This window comes from Nannobrachium achirus (assembly GCF_963921795.1).
Source record: "Nannobrachium achirus genome assembly, chromosome: 17".
Taxonomy (NCBI): domain Eukaryota; kingdom Metazoa; phylum Chordata; class Actinopteri; order Myctophiformes; family Myctophidae; genus Nannobrachium; species Nannobrachium achirus.
Genome location: NC_137824.1, coordinates 49,955,604 through 49,978,404, shown reverse-complemented (window position 1 = coordinate 49,978,404; position 22,801 = coordinate 49,955,604). Strand labels below are relative to the sequence as shown.

At 43.9% G+C, this 22,801-nt stretch overlaps 1 protein-coding gene across 1 annotated transcript in view; it reads right to left on the bottom strand.

Moving 5' to 3' along the window:
* kdrl (kinase insert domain receptor like) overlaps window positions 1-22,801 on the bottom strand; it is a 68,073-nt gene that overhangs the window by 24,570 nt on the left and 20,702 nt on the right. Inside the window, exons 10-21 of the mRNA XM_080745428.1 lie at window positions 21,603-21,759; window positions 18,618-18,732; window positions 14,601-14,709; window positions 12,661-12,945; window positions 11,701-11,847; window positions 11,149-11,277; window positions 8,767-8,873; window positions 4,994-5,123; window positions 3,561-3,665; window positions 1,293-1,406; window positions 634-722; window positions 71-224 (exon numbers count right to left, since the gene is read on the bottom strand). Coding sequence (XP_080601554.1) covers window positions 71-224; window positions 634-722; window positions 1,293-1,406; window positions 3,561-3,665; window positions 4,994-5,123; window positions 8,767-8,873; window positions 11,149-11,277; window positions 11,701-11,847; window positions 12,661-12,945; window positions 14,601-14,709; window positions 18,618-18,732; window positions 21,603-21,759 — 1,641 coding nt within the window. The remainder of the gene's footprint in view (window positions 1-70; window positions 225-633; window positions 723-1,292; window positions 1,407-3,560; window positions 3,666-4,993; window positions 5,124-8,766; window positions 8,874-11,148; window positions 11,278-11,700; window positions 11,848-12,660; window positions 12,946-14,600; window positions 14,710-18,617; window positions 18,733-21,602; window positions 21,760-22,801) is intronic.

The window sequence follows — 22,801 nt, the reverse complement described above, 5'->3', positions numbered from 1 at the left end:
GAGGAGGGAGAGGGAGGGAGGGAGGGAGGTGGGAGGCGGGGAAGGGAAGGAAGACTCTCTTGGCCCTTACCTTCCTCCTCTTCCTCAGAGTCACAGTAGCTCTTATCTTCGATAAAGCCCGAGCTGGCCGAGCTTCCGGTGCTGGCCACGCTCTCCAGGCGGCGCTTCATGAGCTCGCTGAGTTCACAGCCCGACCCCGACGACACCGCCTTGCCGTCCTGGCTCTGAACCGCCACCACCACAACACACACAATTTACAATTTAGGCATTTAGCAGATGCTTTTAATACAAAGCGACTTGCAATAAGCAGGTAATACGTCAATATATTAAGCTGTCAGTACATCAACAACAATACAACAAATGCATAGGAATATCAGTCTAGTAAAACAATAACATAGATAGACAACGCACCTAATCAGTAAAAAAGAAAATCAACCTTTTCTAAAACCTAAAAATGCTATCTAGCTTCATGTATGGTCATTGAGGGAAGGGGAGTGTTACAGTAAGTGCTATGACCACACGTTCAATGTGATGTGAGCCAGCATCCATAAGAGAGTGTTTCACGGCACCCTTGTTTCCCTACGCAGCCGTTAACATGTTCACTCGCTGTTCTGACGTGAAAAAAAGGCCAACCTTGTAGACGACGAAATCAGCCCGCTTGCTTCTCAAGTAGTTGGACAAGTTGCCATACTTGCAGAATTCCACAATCATCATCAATGGACCTGTGAACATTTATATATATAGAAAAAGTATAAATAACTTTATCTAACTATTCTATTGTCTAACTATTCAAATATAAATATTAAAGCTTCCTATGTACGCTAGGGCATTCACTGAATATTCGAATATTCAAATATCAAAGTCACTATTCGACATTGAATATTCGCTTATTTTTTATCTTTCTCTTTTAAAAAAAATATATTATTTCTTCAAGGTTTATACAGCTTGGCTAGATAGGAAGTCATAAGAATGAGTTGCCAATGCCCCTGGTGGATGAATTTGTTAATGCTCTATACTGATGTCATACCTCACGTTTCGTCTCCCAGAACTAATTACCAATGGGAAAAACAGCGTCCAGCCGGCAAACACTCAATGTCATGATGGAGGAAAAGCCAGCTATTGCAACTGTCACTACTAGACCAAAAATTGCTAGTTTTTATTGGATGAAAAAATATATATATATTTCCTGTCAAATATTCGACTGTTCGAATACTTTGAGGTCGAATCATTCGAATACTAAAAATCACTATTCGTGAATGCCCTAATGTACGCAATGTCCTAGTCTGACCCACCTCCAGGCTTGGTACAAGCTCCCAGAAGGTTGACCACATTCAGGTGATGGCCAATGTGGATTAGAATCTTCAACTCTGACATCAAGGCTTTCCGCTCATTAGTGGTAGCTCCCCCTGTTATGACACAGAGACACACAACATGCCATGAGATCATGGAAAACACACTCCTTTGCGCAGCAGCGGTTAGTATGTCATTTTAAATCTCCACGAGGTCGGACATATATATGTAGTTTTTGCTTCAATCAGATATTCATCTAAGCCCTTTGGTTTGTTTAAAGGACCACTCAGACAGAGTTATGCTCAAGTACAGAACGTTTGGAAGCCAAGCTGGATCGAATGAAAATAAGGAACAGATTTCAACTTGCACATACTGTAGTAGAGCTTTAGGATAGCTTAGATGCTTTCCACTCAGCAAAATACCTTAATCCCACATGAAAATGTCATTGTATGCAAGGATAATGGTATGGAGAGAAATGAGTTTACATGAGAAACACAGCTATATCAAATGTTAAATCACATTCTTATACACAGAAGAGCAAGCTTTATATGACACAGCATCTTAAAAGTTGAGCACTCTCAGATGGAGTTAATATTTGAATAATGGTGCACATTTCTGCATCGCAGAATAGAACAGTTTTATTTTCACTTGAACCTGAGTTGTGAGCACTATGATGAAATTCAGAACCAGAGAGGCTTGTTTTTATATTCTAAAACAATGCATTAGTGCTGCTTAAGGCAACATTTAACATTTTCACCTTTTAGCATGCACAACCCAAATGAGTTCATGTGCAATGAACCCTCGCATGTCACCTATGTCACCTATGCAGTCACGTTTGGTCAAAATGGCTTGGCATATACAGCTACAATATGGACTGTTGGAGCAGCTAATGTCCAAATCTGATTGCTTGTTCATATCAATATCACAAACAAAACTATTGCTTTAGGAACAACAAACTGAACAAGTTTACTCAGCCCAGTAGTGTCCATGCAATGTTATGATTATGTTAATTTAATGTAACTTTTAAGACCAATATTATTGAACATTTGCACTTTAATTAAACAGGACTGGAGGACGAGAGGGGGGGTGACATCCACACACGTCTCGTGTCAGAGTCAAACTAGGGACATTGTGATTATGTGGTCGACACACTAACGAGTAAATCTACTGGTGCGACACAAATTGAATGGTTGATAAAAAACATTTGATCTAATTTTAGTATTTAATGTCTAGTATTTGTTCCAGTGGGGGGTCCTTGATCGAGTCATGGTCAATATGCACAGGCCTGCTGCTTTCCATTATATCTGGAGAGAGCCGTTTTTCTCTGTGAGTTATATTGAGGAATGATGAATGCTACAAGTGATAGATCTAACCCATAGACCTCCTGCTCATCCATACAGAGCTACTTCCTCATCCCTTCACCCAAGAGTACTGACGGGTCACTCACTAGTTCCACACCGTTTGCTTCTACAATAATGAAAGCAATGTGATCACATAAACCTCAGTCAACACTGGTATGTCATATGCTTCTACTCTCTTTCATCACGCTTATTGTTTCCATTTTGAAATGCTAAATACCATTTGTTTATGAATGTTCTGGAAGCTTTTGTAACATGGCTGTCGGTGCTTCTGCAGAAAGATGGAGGCCAGCTGGCAAGGGGATCGCGTCCAAAACGTATGGACACCGATACGTTTGTTATTGCTCAATTTATAACTTTTCCGCTTTGGAACGCTGCGGGATCTTCAGTCAATCTGAAGAACATCATATCTGATTCCGCACGCTCTCATCTTCTCATCAGGGAAGGCAAAGACTTGACCTCTACTCCAACATGTACTCTGTCAGGAACAGCCACCGCGTGCCTCGCTTTGAACCGTTTACTCCGAGCACACGTTAATTGCAGGCACATGTGCTGCTCTCGCTGGCGTACGCGTCTATCATGTGCAGAAGTAAATCCTCTGCTGAAAGGACGAGGGAAGTTGTTATTCATCTGCTGCGCTGATGACAATACCTAGTGTAGTGTTGTTAGCACGACGGGTCCATGTGTCCATGTGACCTCCCTGACTCCCATCTCCGGGATGGTACGGACGAATAATATGGGAGGTTAGATGAAAAATTGCCAGAGGACATTCTTCAAATGTATTTTTTAAGCGTTTATTGACAGTGATAGCAGAGAGACAGACATGAAATGTGGAGAGAGATTAGGGGGATGACATTCAGCAAATGGTCGGCTCCAATCGAATGCAATTTTGAAATATTATTGGTACGGTACCTTTCAGCATTTTAACAGCGACCGTCTTGCATGTGGACAGCTTGTCGATCCCAAAGGCGGAGGCCTCCACTACCTTTCCGAAGGCTCCGTGGCCCAGAGTTTTGCCTGGACAGAGTAAAAGAGGGCATTTCGTTTAGATGGGACCTCCATGGGAGTCCTCTGCCCCCGGGGGCGGTACTGTAAATCACACCGCATTCCCTGTCAGCCCGGGTTATGGCTCTGTAATTAAAACAACCTGCTGGTGTTCTGACCAATGAACCGCTCCTCTGGGGAATTTATGATCCCATTACCGAAGGATGACAGCGGCAGGTCACTGCAAAGTAACAGCCCCACACAACCACATTGGATAGGGTGACACCCCTCTGTCACATGCGATTATACGGTGCTGTATCTTGTAGTTATGGAGCAGATTCAAACCCACATCTTTCATCACCAAACACATTCAATTAGTCAATCGACCATATCAAAATAGCTCTTCAGCTCTATACTCCGCTGGGCGACGACTGGCGAAACTAAACGATTGCAGTGCGAGGATTGCAGTGCAGTGCGGTGAAAAACGAAATGTGTGAGAAACAAAAACTAAATATTACATTTTGAATGACATGGCCAAAAATAGGCATGTTGGGTTGAAAGTGGTTAGCCTGAGTAATGTACAGTTGTACTGTAGCTACAGTTGTATGTCAATGTAATGTATAGAACATTATGTAGTATCATCACTATAGGAATTAATTATGAAGTCATTTATTTATTGTGATTGGTAATTCTTTTCGGCAAGCAACAATTTATACTAGTAAGACGCCTCACGGCGACATGCGACCTCGCCCTTTCTGGCCAGTGATGTATATCGGACCAGTTACCCATATATGGAGACCCCTGGTACCCATACTGTATATGGAGATCCATGTACTGTCTGTATATGGTACCTGTACATCCCTTTTATGCCCATACATGGAGATCCCTGTCTGAACCAGCCACACAGATATGGGCTGTCTTCCTCCATATATGGGCACTCCCATATGAAGTCCTTAGATATGGGCTTAATATTGATGACATATAGGATCTCCATATATGGGCATAAAAGGGATTCTGTTAGAGTGGTTCCCATGACATCAAAACATACAATCCCTTTTATGCCCATACATGGAGATCCCTATCTGAACCAGCCACCCAGATATGGTCCATGTCTGTCTTGGCCATCTGGCCAGTGATGTATATCGGTGACATCATGGATCTTCATATATGGGCATAAAAGAGATTCTGGGGAATACCCATATATGGACTTTTACATAGGTGATGTCACAGTGATGTGTCAGGCGTGATACACGGATACGTGGACAAGACGTGCCGGTTTTCATAGTAAACTACGGTCGCAATAATTTATACTTTGTGGTGCACAAAATCTTCAAAATATATGTGTGTGCAGTGCTTCTCACCTAATCTCAGGCGATCGCGTGGGAACTCCCACTTGCTGCCATCATACTGCAGAAGCTCACACTGTTCATCTAGAGGACACTCATCAGGATCAATGATAATGGAAGGACCCATCTTATAGTGTGCTGGTTGCTGCAGTGGTAGAAGTGAATGAGAAGAAAAAAACGGAAGAACAAAATATTGTTGCTGTTAATCTTCATAAATTATTAATGCCATATTTTGTCACATGATAGTGTCAGGCAAAAGTGGCGAAAACAGACGATCTACAAGCTCACAATGTGTTGTAATGCAATGTGTTGTGAGATTATAGATCGACTGTTTTTGATATTTTTTTGCAATCGATTTATACATTTAGGATTTACTTTTGAAACATTTCACCAATGAAAAGAATTAACAAGAGCTTGTGAGAAGTTGTGACTAAATAATAACTACAATGGATCCATTTGGAACATAGGTACTTTTTTTCCTGAAAAGTAACGGTTTTGGGACAAGGTTTCTACCTGATGATATACCGGTATGCGTGTCACAGAAGAATGAAATCAATCTATACTATAATTTTGCGAATGTCTGTCTGAGTGAGTGAGTGTCTGTCTGTATGAAACAGCGTTTCTCCTCGGTGGCTGGAGCAATTGATCTGAAATCGCATCACCATCAGCATATGAACACACCTGACATAACTGTGAAGCCCGTTTGTCACTTTCACAAATCGTATGCTGTATAATAGCATTTTTATGGTGTATCTATATCTATTTAGCCTACAGTACCTTTTGTGACCACACATGTTAAGGGAGGGGCGCTGTTGTTCAGGCCATGCACAATCACACACAAACCCACACACACACACACACACACACACACACACACACACACGGGGGGGGGGGGGGGGGGAGTGTGTGTGTGTGCAGGCGGGCAGGCGGGCGGGGGGGGGGTTCTGGCCCTGTTACAGATGTTGTCCAAAATCATGCAGATCGGTACACAGTATCTCTGTAGCCGTTAAATGGAACGGGTATTTCTTACATTGATGCTCCTACATATTAGCATGCAAGCACCAGTTAAAGTTACTTTCCATCCCTCATATACTGTGTGCACAGTGCACATCCCATAATCCACACACTGCACATCATTTCGGAGCTCATATCTTTGAACGGGTAAGGGCTAGTATAACTAACTTTCATTTTATTTCATGGGCAACCGCAGATATTGTAACATTATGAAACCCGAAATGATGCACTCGCCCAAACCTTTTTTGAGTTTGTTGGAGGGGGAGAAATGCCAAAAATGTTCTTCACACTCTGATGATGTGGCATATGTTCTTATTCAGGGATGTACAGAATGTACAAAGGCCAGCTCAGCACATCTCACTTATCAGCAGAGGTTGGGTAGAGTAGCCAAAAGGACTCAAATGTTTTGTTACTTTAAATTAATAATGACTCAATTAGCGTGAAAACTAGTCATCCAAATAATTACTTGATTAATATCTTTTGAAAAGACTACTCAAGTTACTGAGTTACTTAGGATCAAATTATGAGTGCTTATCCAATAGAAATAAAAAAGAAACTGGCTCTCTGAGAGAATGAAACTAATAGAATGTGCATTCAATAAAACTTGTACAAATAAAAGTAACAAGCAGAATGTAGCCAAATCATTTGTTGTTGTTTTTTACTTTTAGTTTTACTTTTATACTAATAATTCACAAATATGTTGCAGAATGTTTATTCCAAAAGTTACTTGTAAATGTAACTTCCGACCACTCATCAGGAAATGTGGAAATCATGAATGTGGGCTAAATTTATCGCCCCATTAAAGCTGCATTTTGCAAGAGCAATGAGTCAGTGTTTCACATTCCACACCATCTGTATAACGGGCTCAAGGTCCTGAAACAGCCTCAGCCAAAAATCTCGGAAACGTCATATTAGTCTTCTGTTACCAAGAACCACATCCTGGAATGTGACGCCTGATTTATATTTAGCACATAAAACAGCCGATCTACGGATAGATTGAGTGACACCGGCACTCAATCTATCAGTAGATCGGCCCCAATTTAGTCGTTATGTCAATTGATTCCTCCCCACACACATTGCGGTGTGTTGGCACTGACCCACATGCCAGTGAGGATGTAGACTGTAGAGCAGGGGTGGGCAACTTTGATGATGGTGAGGGCCACTATATTTCCACCTTCACTCCACAGGGCCATAATGCATATTGCTACATCCTACTTTGTCATATCTCATTCAAAAGAGGCAAAAATAGCCGATCTACAAGCTCAAAATGCATCGCAGCGCGATGCGTTTTGAGCTTGTAGATCTGCTATTTTTGCTTCTTTTGAATTGGAATCCTGAATTATTTTTTGTTATTTTTTAATTGGAATCCTGAAATGTAAGATTTTGATTCAATTTCAAACGCATTTAGTTATATACTCATGTTAACTTCATGAACCTAAATACATTGGACATAAAAGAATACATTTTAATACTACTATACTAGTCATTAAGCTACTAATATAGACTGACGGAATTAAAGCAGGTCATGTTTGGAATTGTAACAGCTGAAATCAATAATATGTCAGTATTCCGGTATTAACCTGGGGGCCACATTAAGTGAAGGTGGGGGCCGCATGTGGCCCCCGGGCCGCCAGTTGCCCATGCTGTAGAGCCTTCATCTATTGACCATGTTCACACAGCGGCCATCTTGCAATTAAGACAATTAATTGCCCCCCTTTTGCCCCCCTACGTTATGTAGGTACAGTTGATCCCACCCGACACTCACCGGTGCTGTCCCAGTGTCTACGTGTAGTGACAATCACCCTCCCCACCCGGCTTCGCTCCACCGAAACATGGGCCAATTGGCTCTGTGCACATTATTGGAAAGAAAGTGGGCTCCTTCCTTACTTCCTTCACAGGTGTTACTCAGAGTTGTTCAAGAGGAGAGTGGCGTCACGCTTTGATCTCGCCGCAGACTGGAAGTGGCGTCGCTGGAGCCTGGTGACATTCCTACAGCTCTTCAGCCCCGTCCACCTCCATTGTAACCGAGACATTTTCACTCGACCACATCACATCTTTTCCACCCTTTTAACACATTCACGGGCCTCTCCAAGTTAGGCAACATTATTATTTCACATATACATTTTTAGTGTAAGAAAAGTTACTTAAAATTGACTTAAATTAAAGCCCTTTGCACACAGGCGCGTTAATCCGCACGGATAAAACGGACAATTTCATTTTTTAAAAAGAAAACAATGATTCTCTACGACCACATGCACACCGGATCCGAATTAGCCGTGCGACGAGTGGCTGCGGCTGTGCATTTTTTTTCTCGATCGAACCCAGTTCGATTTGTGCGTCTTGTCGCATGCGGTAAAAAAACTCATCACTCCTTTTATGACTCCTTTTGGGATCCGCAGCGCCGATTCCGCACAGCATTGCACACCAAATCCAATGCGTTTTATTCATGCAGCAAACGAAAGAAACGCAACTGTCCTGTGTGCAAAGGGCTTAACTTGGAGAGGCCCGTGAATGTGTTAAAAGGGGGAAAAGATGTGATTTAGTCTACTTACCAGCGAGTGAAAATGCCTCGGTTACAATGGAGGTGGACGAGGCTGAAGAGCAGCAGGAATATCACCAGACTCCAGTACGCTAAATGGTGACGTCACGTCCGCTTTCCACGCTTACAATGGGAGTCGACGTAAGTGTCAGAACTCTCTCTATCAATGGGTCTGGTGTTACTGCGCCACCCGAGCACTAACCCTCAAACCTTTACACGGCATGGGCTCTCTTACCTTCCTCAGCTTGCGGATGAAGAGGATGAGCATGAGCCACAGAAACATGGCCGCCGCTCCGGTGGACACCAGAATGATCACCTCAATATTCGCCTTCCCGTCATCACCTGGAAACGCATCAATCTTAATCAGTTGTCAGAAATGTTTTTCATTCCTGGTTAATCAACTACAAAATCCCTATTTTATAGGCAATCTTTTAAAACTAGACGTTCAGGCAGATAGATATGCAATCCCACCGTAGATCCGTAAGATATGCCCATATGTGGGCATATACTGTACATTGGGCATATATGGAGATTCGATTGTCCTGAATTGCCAATCGGACCGATACACCCCTATGGAGACTGTCTGACCGATCGACTTCAAACTCACTGGACTCCATATTTGGGCACCGGGGGCCCCAGGCAGCCACATGTGCAAATCGCTGTTGTTAGGCAACGATTTCTGTTGTGTCTGATATCAGTGCATGTTACGTTTGTGACAGAGCCCTATTGGATGACAGAGCGATTTGTTTTGTCCCCCCGAGACAAAACGAATCGCGGAACGGAGCGAACAGGCTGGCACCCAGGCAAATGACCAGTGCTGTTTCTGACCCCGCATTGGCAGAACTATCTCTAATACAAGGCTCTGGTTTGTGGCGTCCACCGTCCCCGGTCGATGTTCAAAAAATAGCCAATCCGCAAACCGCAATGGTAGCCTGTACTGTAGATGTGCTATAAATGTTTTTCAAGGTTTTTGAAAGTTTTTGCTTATAATGACATGCCCATATGGGGATGCAAGGTTAAAAGTGGAAAGTGATTTTCCCTGTGCTTGGGTTACATACAGTACAGTATGGTTAATGATTGAGAACACAACAGAATAAATACACTCTCATTACAGTATGGTATAGTCAAGAGATTCCTCTCTTTCTTGTCTTTTTACTTGTTTGTTTTCTTCCCAAATTTTCTCGGGAGGGTTGTTTACCCACTGTGAGTGGAACCACAACTCAACGGTTTATCCTTACTTTGTTTGTGACACGCATACCACGACTTGTTTTCCGATAACTATCAAACGCTGTTTTCCTAACCGTCCATGTCGACACACACTAGAGGCTCACATCCCTTCAAGTATGTGCAAGTTATCTATCTGGCTCTCATACAGGGCAGGAATTTCATGGAGGCCATGAAGGCCATGGCCACCGTTGCCCCTCAAACCAATGGCATGACCTGAGGCCACAGTGGCCTTAATGCCCCAGCTGACTGTACCACTTTCTCCTCTCTCTTTCTTGTCAATATGTAGGGCCTAGACAGTAGACACCGGTGTCTCTTGTCATGTAAATCTTAACTCCCCGAGTCCCCATCTTTAAACCAATCCAGTACTTTGATTGGTGCAGGGCTGAGCATGCATTCATCAGATTGTAAATAGGCCTACCACCATTTATCTATTTCACTGCAAATTAGGTTATCATCCCTAACCCTTAGATTAGATTCAATGGACTAAAATCTTGTTTTATTTTATGGCCTTCCTGCCCTGGCATTTGGTCTGTGTGCCCTAAAAAACAGACAATACCAAAGGCCAAGTGGCCTTGCCCCTACAATGAAAAAATTCCAGCACTGCTCACATATCATTCTCATGGAATTGCTCGCTGAAAGACCAAAGTGGAACATACAGACGCACAGGCCTCAATATCTTTGGGATGATGGAATGGATAATGTTGACTTTGAGGTTGAACATTAAGGGAATTCAACTCCAGCTGAGGAACGATCACAGCTGGTGCCAGGGGTTGGTAGAAAATGGTCACATGACCCCGGGCTGTCAATGCCACCAACACACGCACGCGCACACGCATGCGCACACGCACGCGCACGCACACGCGCACGCACGCACGCACGCACGCACGCACGCACACACACACACACACACACACAAACAAGCCCTCAGAGTCCTTCTCTTCCAGACTGTGTCATGTTTCTAGACCCATGGCTGGGGGGGAACTCGCTCCCCGAACCACAGTCATTAGTGGACCCCTTAACACTCTCCCCGAGGTCACGTCCCCTGGGCAGGGACCCTCAGCCAGAGCCCCCGTCATAAAACCCTAGGAAGAATTCACTTGACATTCCAAGGCAGCCTCAGCATCCCTCCCAAGGGGAGGCTTTTCATTCTGATGTCTAGCCAGGCCTATTTGTAGCGGCGCAGGAAAAACACGGTCCGGTCGGTCACAGAGTTAAGTGTCGTGCTTGGTGACCGGTGCTTGGTACACTTGGTCCCTGACGTGTGCAACGGACCGTAGGTTGATTGATTGGTGATACACATCCGGTGCTCTTATACTGCGGGAGGTTAGAAGTGGACCAAGTGATGGCGATGATTGGGTAACTACACAGCTCCAGTTCTTGAGTGACTTACCAACCACAGTCACCAGCGCGCTGGTAGTCACGGACCCGTCCACATTGCTGGCCATGCACTCGTACAGACCCTCGTCGTCTTTCTTCACCCGGTCGATGATCAGACTGCCATTCTCCCCCAGTCTGATGCCTGCGACAGGCAAACACAACCAACACTAAATAACCCAGGTCTTATGGAAGTCTTGTAGTGCATAATATATATACTGTATCGTCGTTGTCGGGTGGAAACCTTGTATCTCCAAGTTTCACATTTGTACGTCCTTTCGCAAAGTAAAGAAAGCCCTGCTTCATCATACAAGGCCGTCGCACAAAAGTAGTGAAAACAGCAGATCTACAAGCACACAACGCCTCGCACGGCGAGTGCTTGTAGATCGGCTGTTTTCACTAGTTTAAATCATTTTTTAAATGATAAATGCAAAACCAACGGTTTTGGACATACAAGGTTTTCCCCCGACAACAACGATATATAGTGTAAAGGCTCTCATCATCATCACATTGCTGGGATTACAACGCATATTATGGTTAGCGTATAGTTAATCAATTACAGCTGTACCTGGGCCTCCCGTCACCTCCACGTCATTTTTGTACCAGGTGATTAAAGGTGGGGGCATTCCCTGAGCCAGGCAGAACAGGGTCAAGGTGCTGCTGCTGTTCACGTCCTGATTGGTCAGATTCTGCTGGAGCCAGGGACGTCTTCTCTCTGGACACGAGCACAAACAATCAGGCTTCACAAGTCGCTCATGTCATTCTGTCACCACGCTTTGTTACGCTTCATTTAATTGTTACAGGGTAAAAATAGCCGATATAAAGCTCACAAGTCACAACACATTGCGAAGCTTGTAGACTGGCTATTTTCGGTACAAGACAGCGCCGTACAATAAAGTATAAATCAGGCTTTAATATTATTACCCATACTTAACTACTGTGTTTGCCCCTCACACTTCAATAGACAATTGCATTTTATTAAAATGAGTATGATTCTACGAAGGAATGCTAAGCCACACTGATGACAGCAGTTTTGCAATCATGAGACAGACGCAGCAACGTCTAGAACAGTGGTTTTCAATCAGTGGTCCTTGAGGGGGTTCCAGCTAAATGATGGAGAGTTGATGGGCCCTTATAGATCTTTTACTCTTGAGAATGTAACATTAAACTAAATTGACCCGTAAGAGTCCATTTGGTTTTCAATGCTCTTAAGAGTTACATTATTGTTAAACACCTGCATTACTCAATTTACAAGAAGTCTACAAAATTACAGAATGTAGAAGAATTGTTATTTTGATCAACGTTTGCCTGTTATCTCTCCTATGGTACCAACATCAATACAGGACGGAATTGTGGACAAAATCTTTATCCAACAACAACAAAATACATACGTTTTGCGTCTGAGAGGCTAAATCTCATCAAACGGTGGTCCGTGGCTCAGATGCCGAATAAATAATGGACCTTGATATGAAAAAGGTTGAAAACCACTGGTCTAGAAAACAGCCATAAACCCTGAAATCATACGCACCATTCACGACGAGCGCAGAGGTCTTTTGCACAAACTTATTGGGATGGCTGTCTGCCCGGCACCAGTAAGCGTTGGCGTTGTCCTTGGAGACGTTGCGCAGGGTGAGCGAACGGGAGATGTTGTAGAGGCCCAGCTGGAGGTCCGAGACGTCAGAGGCGACGGTGCGATTGCGGGCGTCCAACCACTGCAGGTCCGTGTACAGGTAGCGAGACGCACGGCATGTGAGGGTAATGTCATCGCCCTCGATGGCTTCCTGCGGCTCGATGGTCATGTGCTCAGTAAGATCTAGAGTAGGAGTGGGGGGAAAGCTAATTAAAAACAAGCATATTTCAGGGAGACTGCCTCCACATTTGGTTGTTTACTAAAGTATTGAACACGAACACTGCTTTACACGGTAGTCTGTGCCAATCTGTGTCCAGATGCGACCTCGCTATTTTCATGGGGATGAAAAGCACTTCCTGCTGACCGAGGCCATTACTATTTTGGACTGTGCGTTTTACAAACACGGAGCTGCTCATCGTGGCGTGATCCAGGAACGTCAAATTTGCAGTTATTTCCTGTTTCATCACCGTTAATTGGAAGCACGTTGCCATGGACGGCGGTGCTGATGGCGCTCCAGCATCCCTCCAATAGGAGTCAGGCCGGGGCCGGGCCCCGGGGGAGCCAGACTGTGCTTGTTTATTCAGAACGCTGGAAAGCATTCTGTGTTCCGTAAGAGAAGACAGCTGTTATTACAATTCCGTCCCTCTTTTTTTCACCAGCATTCCATCCTCCTCAGTCATCTCTCCCCACCACCCCTGGAATGGAGCGGCCTTTCCTCTCGGGAATTCTGCCGTCTCTCTATGAGATGTTTGAGATGCCCACCCCCCGTGGCGTCCACTGATTACAGGGTCAACCCGATGCCCTTCTTCTAGGAAAATCCATTGCCGGTATTATTCAACAACTTCTCAGGAGATGTTATCTACTTATTTGCGATGTTAACTCTGCCATGACAACTCATCCCTCCAGTTATTACATAACGACCTCAATGCGTATTGTTTTTGGGGACATTTGGAGAGGCTCAGAAGCTCCTAGAAAAGTAGAACAATGACCTGCTGTTACCGGTGTTAAGGTTGCATGTATTCAGCAGTGTTTTCAAACACGTGCATTACACTCAGCCATATGGCCCGGGACATGTTCGCCTCTCCTCTGTCCTGGGGCTGCTCTGCTGCAGTGGAAGATGGCTTCAATTAATGCCCCCCTCCAGTCTGTTTATTGCACAATACAATCTGCACATTCTTGCTCCGTTCATGTAATTTTCACTGTACAAATGTGTAGATTACACGAAAGTATCTGACGTTTCGTATCATATTAGTACTTCTGTCTGTAAAAAAAATGATATATCCATTTATGCAACTTTATTTCCATGTTGTATTCTATACCATGACAATCCGTAGGAAAGATTGATGTGCCCTAAACTATTGGTTTTCAAACTGTAGATCTTAGATTATTATATAGGTTTTTGAATACATTAAATTAACCAGTTTCAACCTGCCTAAAATTGAGCAGATTGAAAGTGGTTAAAATATATTTTTTATGGTATAGAATTTGCTTCTGTATTGGGAAATGACTGCGCACTGATATATTGAATATCATAATTTGTTTGTATACCTTTCCAATGGCACACCAGTACGCCTCAAGTTGAATTAAAAGTGTTCACAGCGACAGGCATCTTTTAGTGTGCCTCAACCAGTGCTTTGCATTCTTAAGACCCACTGAATCACCATGAGAAAAACTAAAAGGAGGTATTGCTCTTAAGACTAAGACGGGTCACACTTTTGAAAGCTGGATAGCTGAAATGCTTATGTATTGTCATAGTAATGTATGTCCTAGCATTAAAAGGTTTTTTGTCTGTGAACATAAGCATGTATGGAACCCCTTTGTTATTCTGACCCACTTACCATGCACAAAGAAGCGTTTCCTCAGTGTGCTGTTACCCAGCTCATTCTGGGCCATGCAGGAGTAGAATCCAGACACATTAGCTGCTGCTATCACCAGAGTGCTCATGGTCTAATTGGGATGAAAACAGTAATTAGTATCGCAACGGTAACTAAAAATTCAGTTCAGAAGTTCAGCGTAGGTTATGCACCATAGCACGATAATACAGTAATAGACTTGCACTGATTTTATGGTTTAATGCAGGGGTCTTCAACAGGGGGTCCGGGACCCCTAGGGGGTCCACAGAGTTACTAAAGTTTTTTTTTTATATTAACCACTTGAACCATAGCATCCATATTCTGAGAACTTTAGCCAAAAATAGCAGATCTACAAGCTCACAACGCCTCGAGCTTGTAGATCGGCTATTTTCGGCTAAGAAGTTTGGTGTAGAGGGGAAAAAGACCAGACCAAGTACAGAGTGAAAGGTCAGGTTTATTAAGTACCGACGGTTCAAGTGGAAAACACAAATTAACATGAATCCAAAATACACTGATGATTGTGCTGTCAAACGATGAAACTACCGTAGATGGAATCTCTGAAAAGGTTGTGGGGGTCCCTGCTTCATCTCTCTCTCAACTAAGGGGTCATTGGCCTGAAAACATCTAACACCCCTGGTTTAATGCGATAAAATAATGTGGCGTTTTTCTAGCGACATCTGTGTGGTGATTTGGGGGGTTTAACAGGTAGGCAAGGCGAGAGGTCTGGGCGAAGCCTGGCCTTGTTTTATCCTCTCCAGTGCTTCACATTAATGAAAGGATACATCTGGCCTTTTAAAACCTGCTGTGTCTCCATCAGAGCAGCTCCGCAGATGCAGAGCTTGGGGTTCCCGGTCATTTCCTGGAGAGCACTTACAACGCCACACTCGATTCTGTCATCGGATGAGCGGAACGCGTTGTAATGGCTTAAGTAGACATAATAATAAGTCAAATCTGGGAGATTGCCAGATTTCATGGGGTTCTGTTTTGTGTTTTTTTCTTTTTTCTGTCTGCAGGGCGGTCAGCTACATCAAGGTTTGTGAATGCTGTGCGTGTATTATCTGGGTGTGTGCTTCCTGGATTTCTTTCTGGGGCAGGCGATTGAGCTGACCCTCAGAAGAAAAACCTAGATTTGGATGCGCAATTGCCAGCGACTTCTCTTTACCTGAGAGTGAGGAGTTTCCCAGGGAGAACTACAGTAGGGCATTAACAAAAAAGTCGACAAGTCGACTCAGTCAACTTCATTACACAAGTCGACTCCCACCAGAGAAAGTCGAAGTTGAAAAATTAAAAATAAAAATACTTTCTATTGTGAACGCGAGGAGTTGTGAGCATGTAGATCGGCTATTTTCACAATTTTCTACCTCTATATATTTGACAATTTGGACAACGTTTAATTTGTCATTTTAGAGGTATTAAAAAGTCCTTAAATTGGCACTTTAGAAATATGAAGATACCCTCTATACACTTAGACTTTATGTTGGTTTGTTTACTGTTGAGTGAGAAAACAATGTTTCACATTAAGTTAATCATCTGAGGACCCCCCAAAATAATTGGGGGGGTCGTGTGTGATGTGATGATGTCATCAAACGATAAAGTCGACTTCAACTCAACTTTTTACTGAGTCGAGTCGACTTGCAAAAATCACAAGTCGTTAATGCCCTAGACTAGAGGACGTACAGTAAGGCATGGGAAGGAACATGCTATTGATTTGGTAGCTTAACGACAGAGATCGTCCTCCACTACCGGCTTCCCTCCGGAAAGCATGGGCAATTGTGCAAACTGCACAGGAATCAAAAAGTACATTTTCCAGAAATTCCAGCCCTAACGTTGTGCAGCAGTTCTCTGAATGCCAGATAAAGGTGTTAACCGCCGCGCTGGTTGTCCCCTTTGTGCTGTTATGACATTTGTCAAGGAGGCACTGATGGAGCAGTCATACGGTTTCACGTTACGGCTATAACTCTCTATGAAGTAACCTGAGCCTGAGACACAGTCATTTCAACAAGTGCGCTCAGTCTCAAAGCGGCCACCTATGACCTCTGTGCCCATGTCGCTCTCTATGTACTTCACTGCCACTGTGACCTGGGCCCGTCCCCCCCGTCCCCCCCGTACCACCAGGACTTCTGGGGAGCCCCTTGGAGGCTTGGCCTTGACCACCGCCTTGTTCACGGGCCGCAGCAATTTATGTGAGGTGACAGCAAGGAATTCACTCCCAACAAATCCCTCTCTTTTAAACTGGTGCTTGTTATCACTGACCCTTAGTCCTCGCCCTCATAAAGCACCAACGGTTTGGCCACAAATGCTTGTAAATAAGGAGTACCTCGCTATTTATGTCAATCACAGATATGGAGGCGATACCCTGTGAATGTGGCCAAAGTTCCAATTACTTGGTGCGCGCACAACTGATGCGATTCTGAGTTCCATCAACCGTACCAAACCGGAGGGGGAAACCTTTATAAATCACCAATGCAGTGAAACAGAAGAAACACTAATTTAATACAGTAACCTTGCTGGCAGACTGGCAGACATGTTTGGTTAATGACTAAGCAGATTTATTCTCCTACCTGGAGGTTTCATACTCCTGAGCTCCTGATGAAATGCTTACACACTATTGGATTTATGCCCCAATTTGACCCAGCAAGCTGAAACAGTTTGCTTTCATCTAATCCCATAGATAGGCTTTTGGGAAAGCAGTCAAGGTCTGCTCTTAATTAAGTTTGGGGCGAGTGGTTTTAGTAACAAGCTCCCTCAGGACATTTGCTGTAATGTCTACAGTCCCCCCATTGTATGGCATGTTTTGGGTATGTGGTGCCAAGACGACATGGGTTGATGTTTATTGGTCAAATGAAGTGAACGACCATTAAATTAAACTCTGTCACAAAAAAATATATATATATTTAGCAGAGCACAACCGATATAAGTGTGAGGCTACTGGCTATCTATCCTTTATCACTCATCAGGTGTCATTCTCTGAGAGAATACCTCCTTCAGAGAGTTGCAATGAGGCCAATAGAGACATCAAAATGCTGATAACAAGAGCACAATTCCAATTGTTTTTCCACGTGTATAAGACCTCATTGTCCCAGGTCAGTGGTGCCTGTGGGGATTCTCTATAAAGGGCCCGTTCTCAGCTGTAGGACCACGCATGGCTTGAGCCATGCAGCTATTGTGCCGTTTATGAGGCATGCTCAGCTCTCGGGGTTCCAGCAGACAAAAAGATTCACTGATGGCAGAATAAAAGCTGTTTCTCTGGCAAAGCCCACGCCGAAGCCGCAGCTGGTTCCTTTACAGGCCTGCTCCATGTCAGAGCCACAGTGGATTGGGGGTATATTTCACTCCAGCAGAGGGAAATGAACTGTGTCTTTCAGTTACGGGGCAGGCGCTTTAGGAGTGCACCAAAAGAAAAAATCACTGGCAGAGGTCTTGCTCTCTAGAGGGGCCTCTTTTCATCGAAAATGTGTTTGTTCAATACTCTATATTGTTGAGTTGCATATCAATTGTGTTGTTATTACTCCCATACAAACAATTAAGGGAGGATTTATTTCCTGAATAAATGCCAGTACAGTAGATGTTTGTCCAGATGAACACATGAAAGCAGATGATCTTGCCCATATTTTGACAGTCACTTAATATGCTTAGTATAAATCATTATGTTATTGGGCACAATTAACAGGAATTAATATTGATTTCCTCAAAAGGGATTTTTTATGTGTTTTGGTCGCTGGTAAAACAAAGCTAAACCAAAGGGGACAAAATGAATCATTCGCAATGCATGCCAATAGAAAGGAAATTGAATGGATTTATTGGTTTCAGATGCTGAATGTGACTTCTGGTCACGGAAGATTTCTAATTCAAACTGATCTATGTGCTGTCTCTTTGCAAGATCTTTTCTTGAGTCTGTTCTCCCATAAATCACTATTGATGAGTGATTTAGCAGGCTAAATGTTCATTTCAAATAGTTTTAATCCACAAGGAAACCAAATACTTAAAAACAAGACCACATACCTTGTTCTTTCCTTTGAGCAGTACAGCCTTGTTGATTATGGTCTTGATACGGTTTTGGGAATAATTTCCACTGTTGTTCATCTGAACTGGGATCGGCTCAGTGTAAAGTATGCACCTGCAGGCAAAGAAAACATGACTAAATTAAGTTATAAGTTCCTTTTGGAATCAGATTCTTTGGAATCAGTAGACCTCTGTAACATAGAATAATAACGTGACTGCCTTATAATAACAGCCCTGCACAGTAACACAAAAGTCCTAATTGAGCTCGTAGAGTATACAGATTTACGAGTCCGTTCAATTAACACTCAACAACATTTAGAAAGGTAATGGGTCGCACACAGAATGGCAAAAGTGTGTCAAAAGAACATTTGCTTTTGTAATAGGTTGCCTTTACCTTTATTACCTTTATAATAGGTTGGAACTAGTCATAAATTCTATTAGTCCATACCCACCTTTCCACCAAAGATTATTAGCAAAAGAGAAATGCTAATAAACAGCTTAAATTCGAGAGAAGTGAAGAATCAGCTTCCTCATTCCCTGCATGTGCCAGCTAGTGTTCAATGTCCATGTGCAATTTAAGATCAATTGCTCATAGGAGAAAAATGGATTAGGACAGACTACAGATTATAGTATATCGTCTCTGTCGGTGTGGAAACCTCATTATGTCCAAAATGTTACTTTTCAGGATTCAAATTAAAGAAGTGTAAAGGTTGCAGATCTATAAGCTCGAAATACAGCGCTTCATATCTCCTACTTTAGATACTTTTGTGTGACGCTGCAGAGTGATCAAGTAAGCCTTGCCGAGCCATGAGGCCGATAGGATGGAGACCAGAGGTTTCTGCCCGACAGCAACGATATATGATGATAGCGGTGGTATTAAGTGTATAGTGAGTGTAATGGGCCTGGTTGGCTCGACTGCTGAAGAGAAACCCGTGGATGGACTAACCCCCCCCCCCCCCCTCCCCTGCTGCCTGCGGTGGGGAACAATCAGCCTGATGAGAGGATCGAGGCAGTCAAGGAAACGCCAGCGTGACAGGAAGGGCCGTGCTGTGCGTCACCTCGTACAGGAAACACCCCCAGGCTCTGGACAGAGGAGATAAGGCTGATCCCCGGGCCTTGGCGGGTCAACAAGGAACTCCTGATAACTTCTCCCAACCTGCTGATAAAGACGAGCCCTTGCACTGTTGCAACTCTCTATACCCCTACAAACTCTCGCTTTATGCTCTGCTTTTTCCCAATCTGCGGTTTCCTAAAAGCACACACACACAACATGCTGAGATTGAACTGAGGTATGATTTTGGGCCTTGGATTCGCAGTGATTCTTTTTGTGTTACACAACGGGCCTCCCGCCAGCCTGTGTAGTTGTTCCTCCCATCTCATTAGTTGGTAAAAAAAAAGAAGAAAATAAATGGGTGCCCTCAACCCAGACATTTAACTACTTTCAACCTCAAATCCCTAATCTTCCAAAAAAATTCAAAACAATTCCAAAAATGTGGAGAAAAAAGATCTATACAAGCTTAAATGCACCAGCTCATAAATCAACTATTTTATTTATCTTATAAATGGCAAAGGGCCACTGTTTCTTGTACCGAGCCCAATTATCTTCACCCCTGCAGGGAGAGTCACGTTGACATGGCTGACCCCCCCACCCCACACCCCACACACCACCCGCTACTATTTCCATTGCAAATTTGGCAACTAGAAGTGATTTATTTTCCTGCTATTATGGATTATTACCAGAAGCACTTGTCAAGTTGCACCATGTGAAGTGTAGCATAATTTAGTCCCTCGATTGTGCTGTGGTCTGCAGGTTTGTTTTTGCTAGCGGTGTTGGGCACTGATAACCCAGCGGTAATGGCCCATTGTTTTCATGATCTTACAACTTGCAGGTCTCCTGCTGCCATTGACGGGCCCGGATCTCTGGGTTAAATTGCCATTTATGGGTTCGCTAACAGGCCAGCATTCAACACGCGCACGCACGCGCGCACACACGCACACACACACACACACACACACACACACACACACACACACACACACACACACACACACACACACACACACACACACACACACACACACACACACACACACACACACACACACACACAGTCATGGAGTCAGCACAGACTCAAGGTCAGTGGGATATGGTTCTTCAGTGTATTGGCAAGTCGGGGGACCATGTGATCTGCTGCAGTCGGCCTAGGCGTACGTCTCTATGCATTTTGATGCCCACCTTTGTGAAGCAGACACACACACACACAACCACAATATTATGCGTGCGCGTGTGCAGATTTAGTGACCTCAGCATCGAACAGTCACACCTCAAAACCAGTGGGAAATGGCACAGATGAAGCCTGTCTTGATGCTTAGGCAGGGGGATAGTAATGACACATACTGTCCATATGAAGTGATCCCATTAAGATTCACACACTCTTGTAAAGAACAAACAAAAGAGAAAACCTCAGAGATTGAAGTCACGGCACTCTACACCAGGGGTTTTCAAAGTGGGTGACGGGGCACCCTGGGGTGACGGGGCACCCTGGGGTGCCGCGACGGCAGTCCAGAGGTGCCGCGAGATCATTTGATAATATTTGGAATATATTTGGACACTTATGCGAGGCGTTGTATGCTTGTAGATCGGCAGTTTTCACTAGTTTAGTACATTTTATAGATGATAAATACAAAACGAACAGTTTTGGACATACAACGTTTCCACCCGACAACGACGATATGCTATAAATATAAGGTACTGAGAGTGAAAATTATAATGTAGGGGTGCCTCGGATTAAAAAATATAATGTAGGGCTAGGGGTGCCTCGGATTAAAAAAATATTCATGGGGTGCCCTGAGACAAAAAAGTTTGTGAACCCCTGCTCTACACAACTGGCCCTACATAACATATCAACCATTCAATTATAACATTTCTGTAAACTTGTCAAGGTATGATGGGGTGGTAATAAAGGCAGCAGAGCGGTGACTCACTTTGTCTGCGTTGGGTCTGAGTGGCAGGGCTGCCACAGCCAGGTGACCCTGGGCAGGGGCACTCCGTACACGGTGCAGGTCAGCTGCTGCTGCTTGCCGAACGCATAGGGCTGCATGTCCAGAGAGGCCAGTTCCCCCTCGGAAATAGTTGGCTTCACTGTAGGCAGCGCACGCACGCACACACACCCAGGAGAAAGAGAGAGAGAGAGAGAGAGATAAGCCAATCTTTGCATCCATCCATTTCTGAGTAGGGATGGGACGATATGAAAATTTCATATCACGATTATTGTGACAAAAGAAATCGCGATTTACGATATTATCGCGATAATCAGAATCCATTATCCTGGGGTGGAACATTTGCCAAAAAATAGCCGATCTACAAGCTCACAACGCGTCCCGTGAGCTTGTAGATCAGCTATTTTTTGGCAAAGACATTTGAAAGGGAGTGAAAAAAAAGACTGTATCAAGTACGCATATTATAAGTACCTTTTACCAATTATAGAGGGTTGAAGTGGTACCGGATATGCAGCTCGGCAAATAAAAGATGAATTGATCCCAATGCATGACGGAGGACGATATATTAAATCACCACGATACTATTATCGTGAATGTTTTTCTGTCACGATAAACGATAATATCGCGTATCGTCCCATCCCTATTTCTGAGCCACTTTTCCTTTGTGAAATCACTTTAATGTCTTTATAATGAAGTATGACAACCATGATGGATTAGCCATGAAAAGAGGTGCCAACGACACCAGTTGTCCTCTAGACACTGTGCTGCGCGAAGGTCTCCGAGAGAGAGTGGAACAGTCGAGTGTTTGCCAGGAGGGGGCCGTAGGTCAGACGGTGACCCTTCCGCTGGCCCACATGTGGCCCATGCACGGGTCAGTGGATCAACCGTGTGGGAGAAGCACAGCAGCCAGTTAATCAACAACAGGCGAGAGATCCCTGTGCCACCTCAGGAGGAGATGTCTAAAAAGCGTTTAATCATCGTGCTGTAGGCTTATGCACTGATATGGTTTCTCTTTTGCAGCTGTCCTGCGGCAGAAACCCCCCTTCCCTACCCACACAAGGACCACAGAACATATTCATGTTCCCGAAGTACTGGGCCGACATCAAACAATTGATGAACGATGTTTAAAATAGTTCGGTAATTGTTACCAGGAGTCTCCTCGTTTCGTTTGTTTGTTTCTTCCT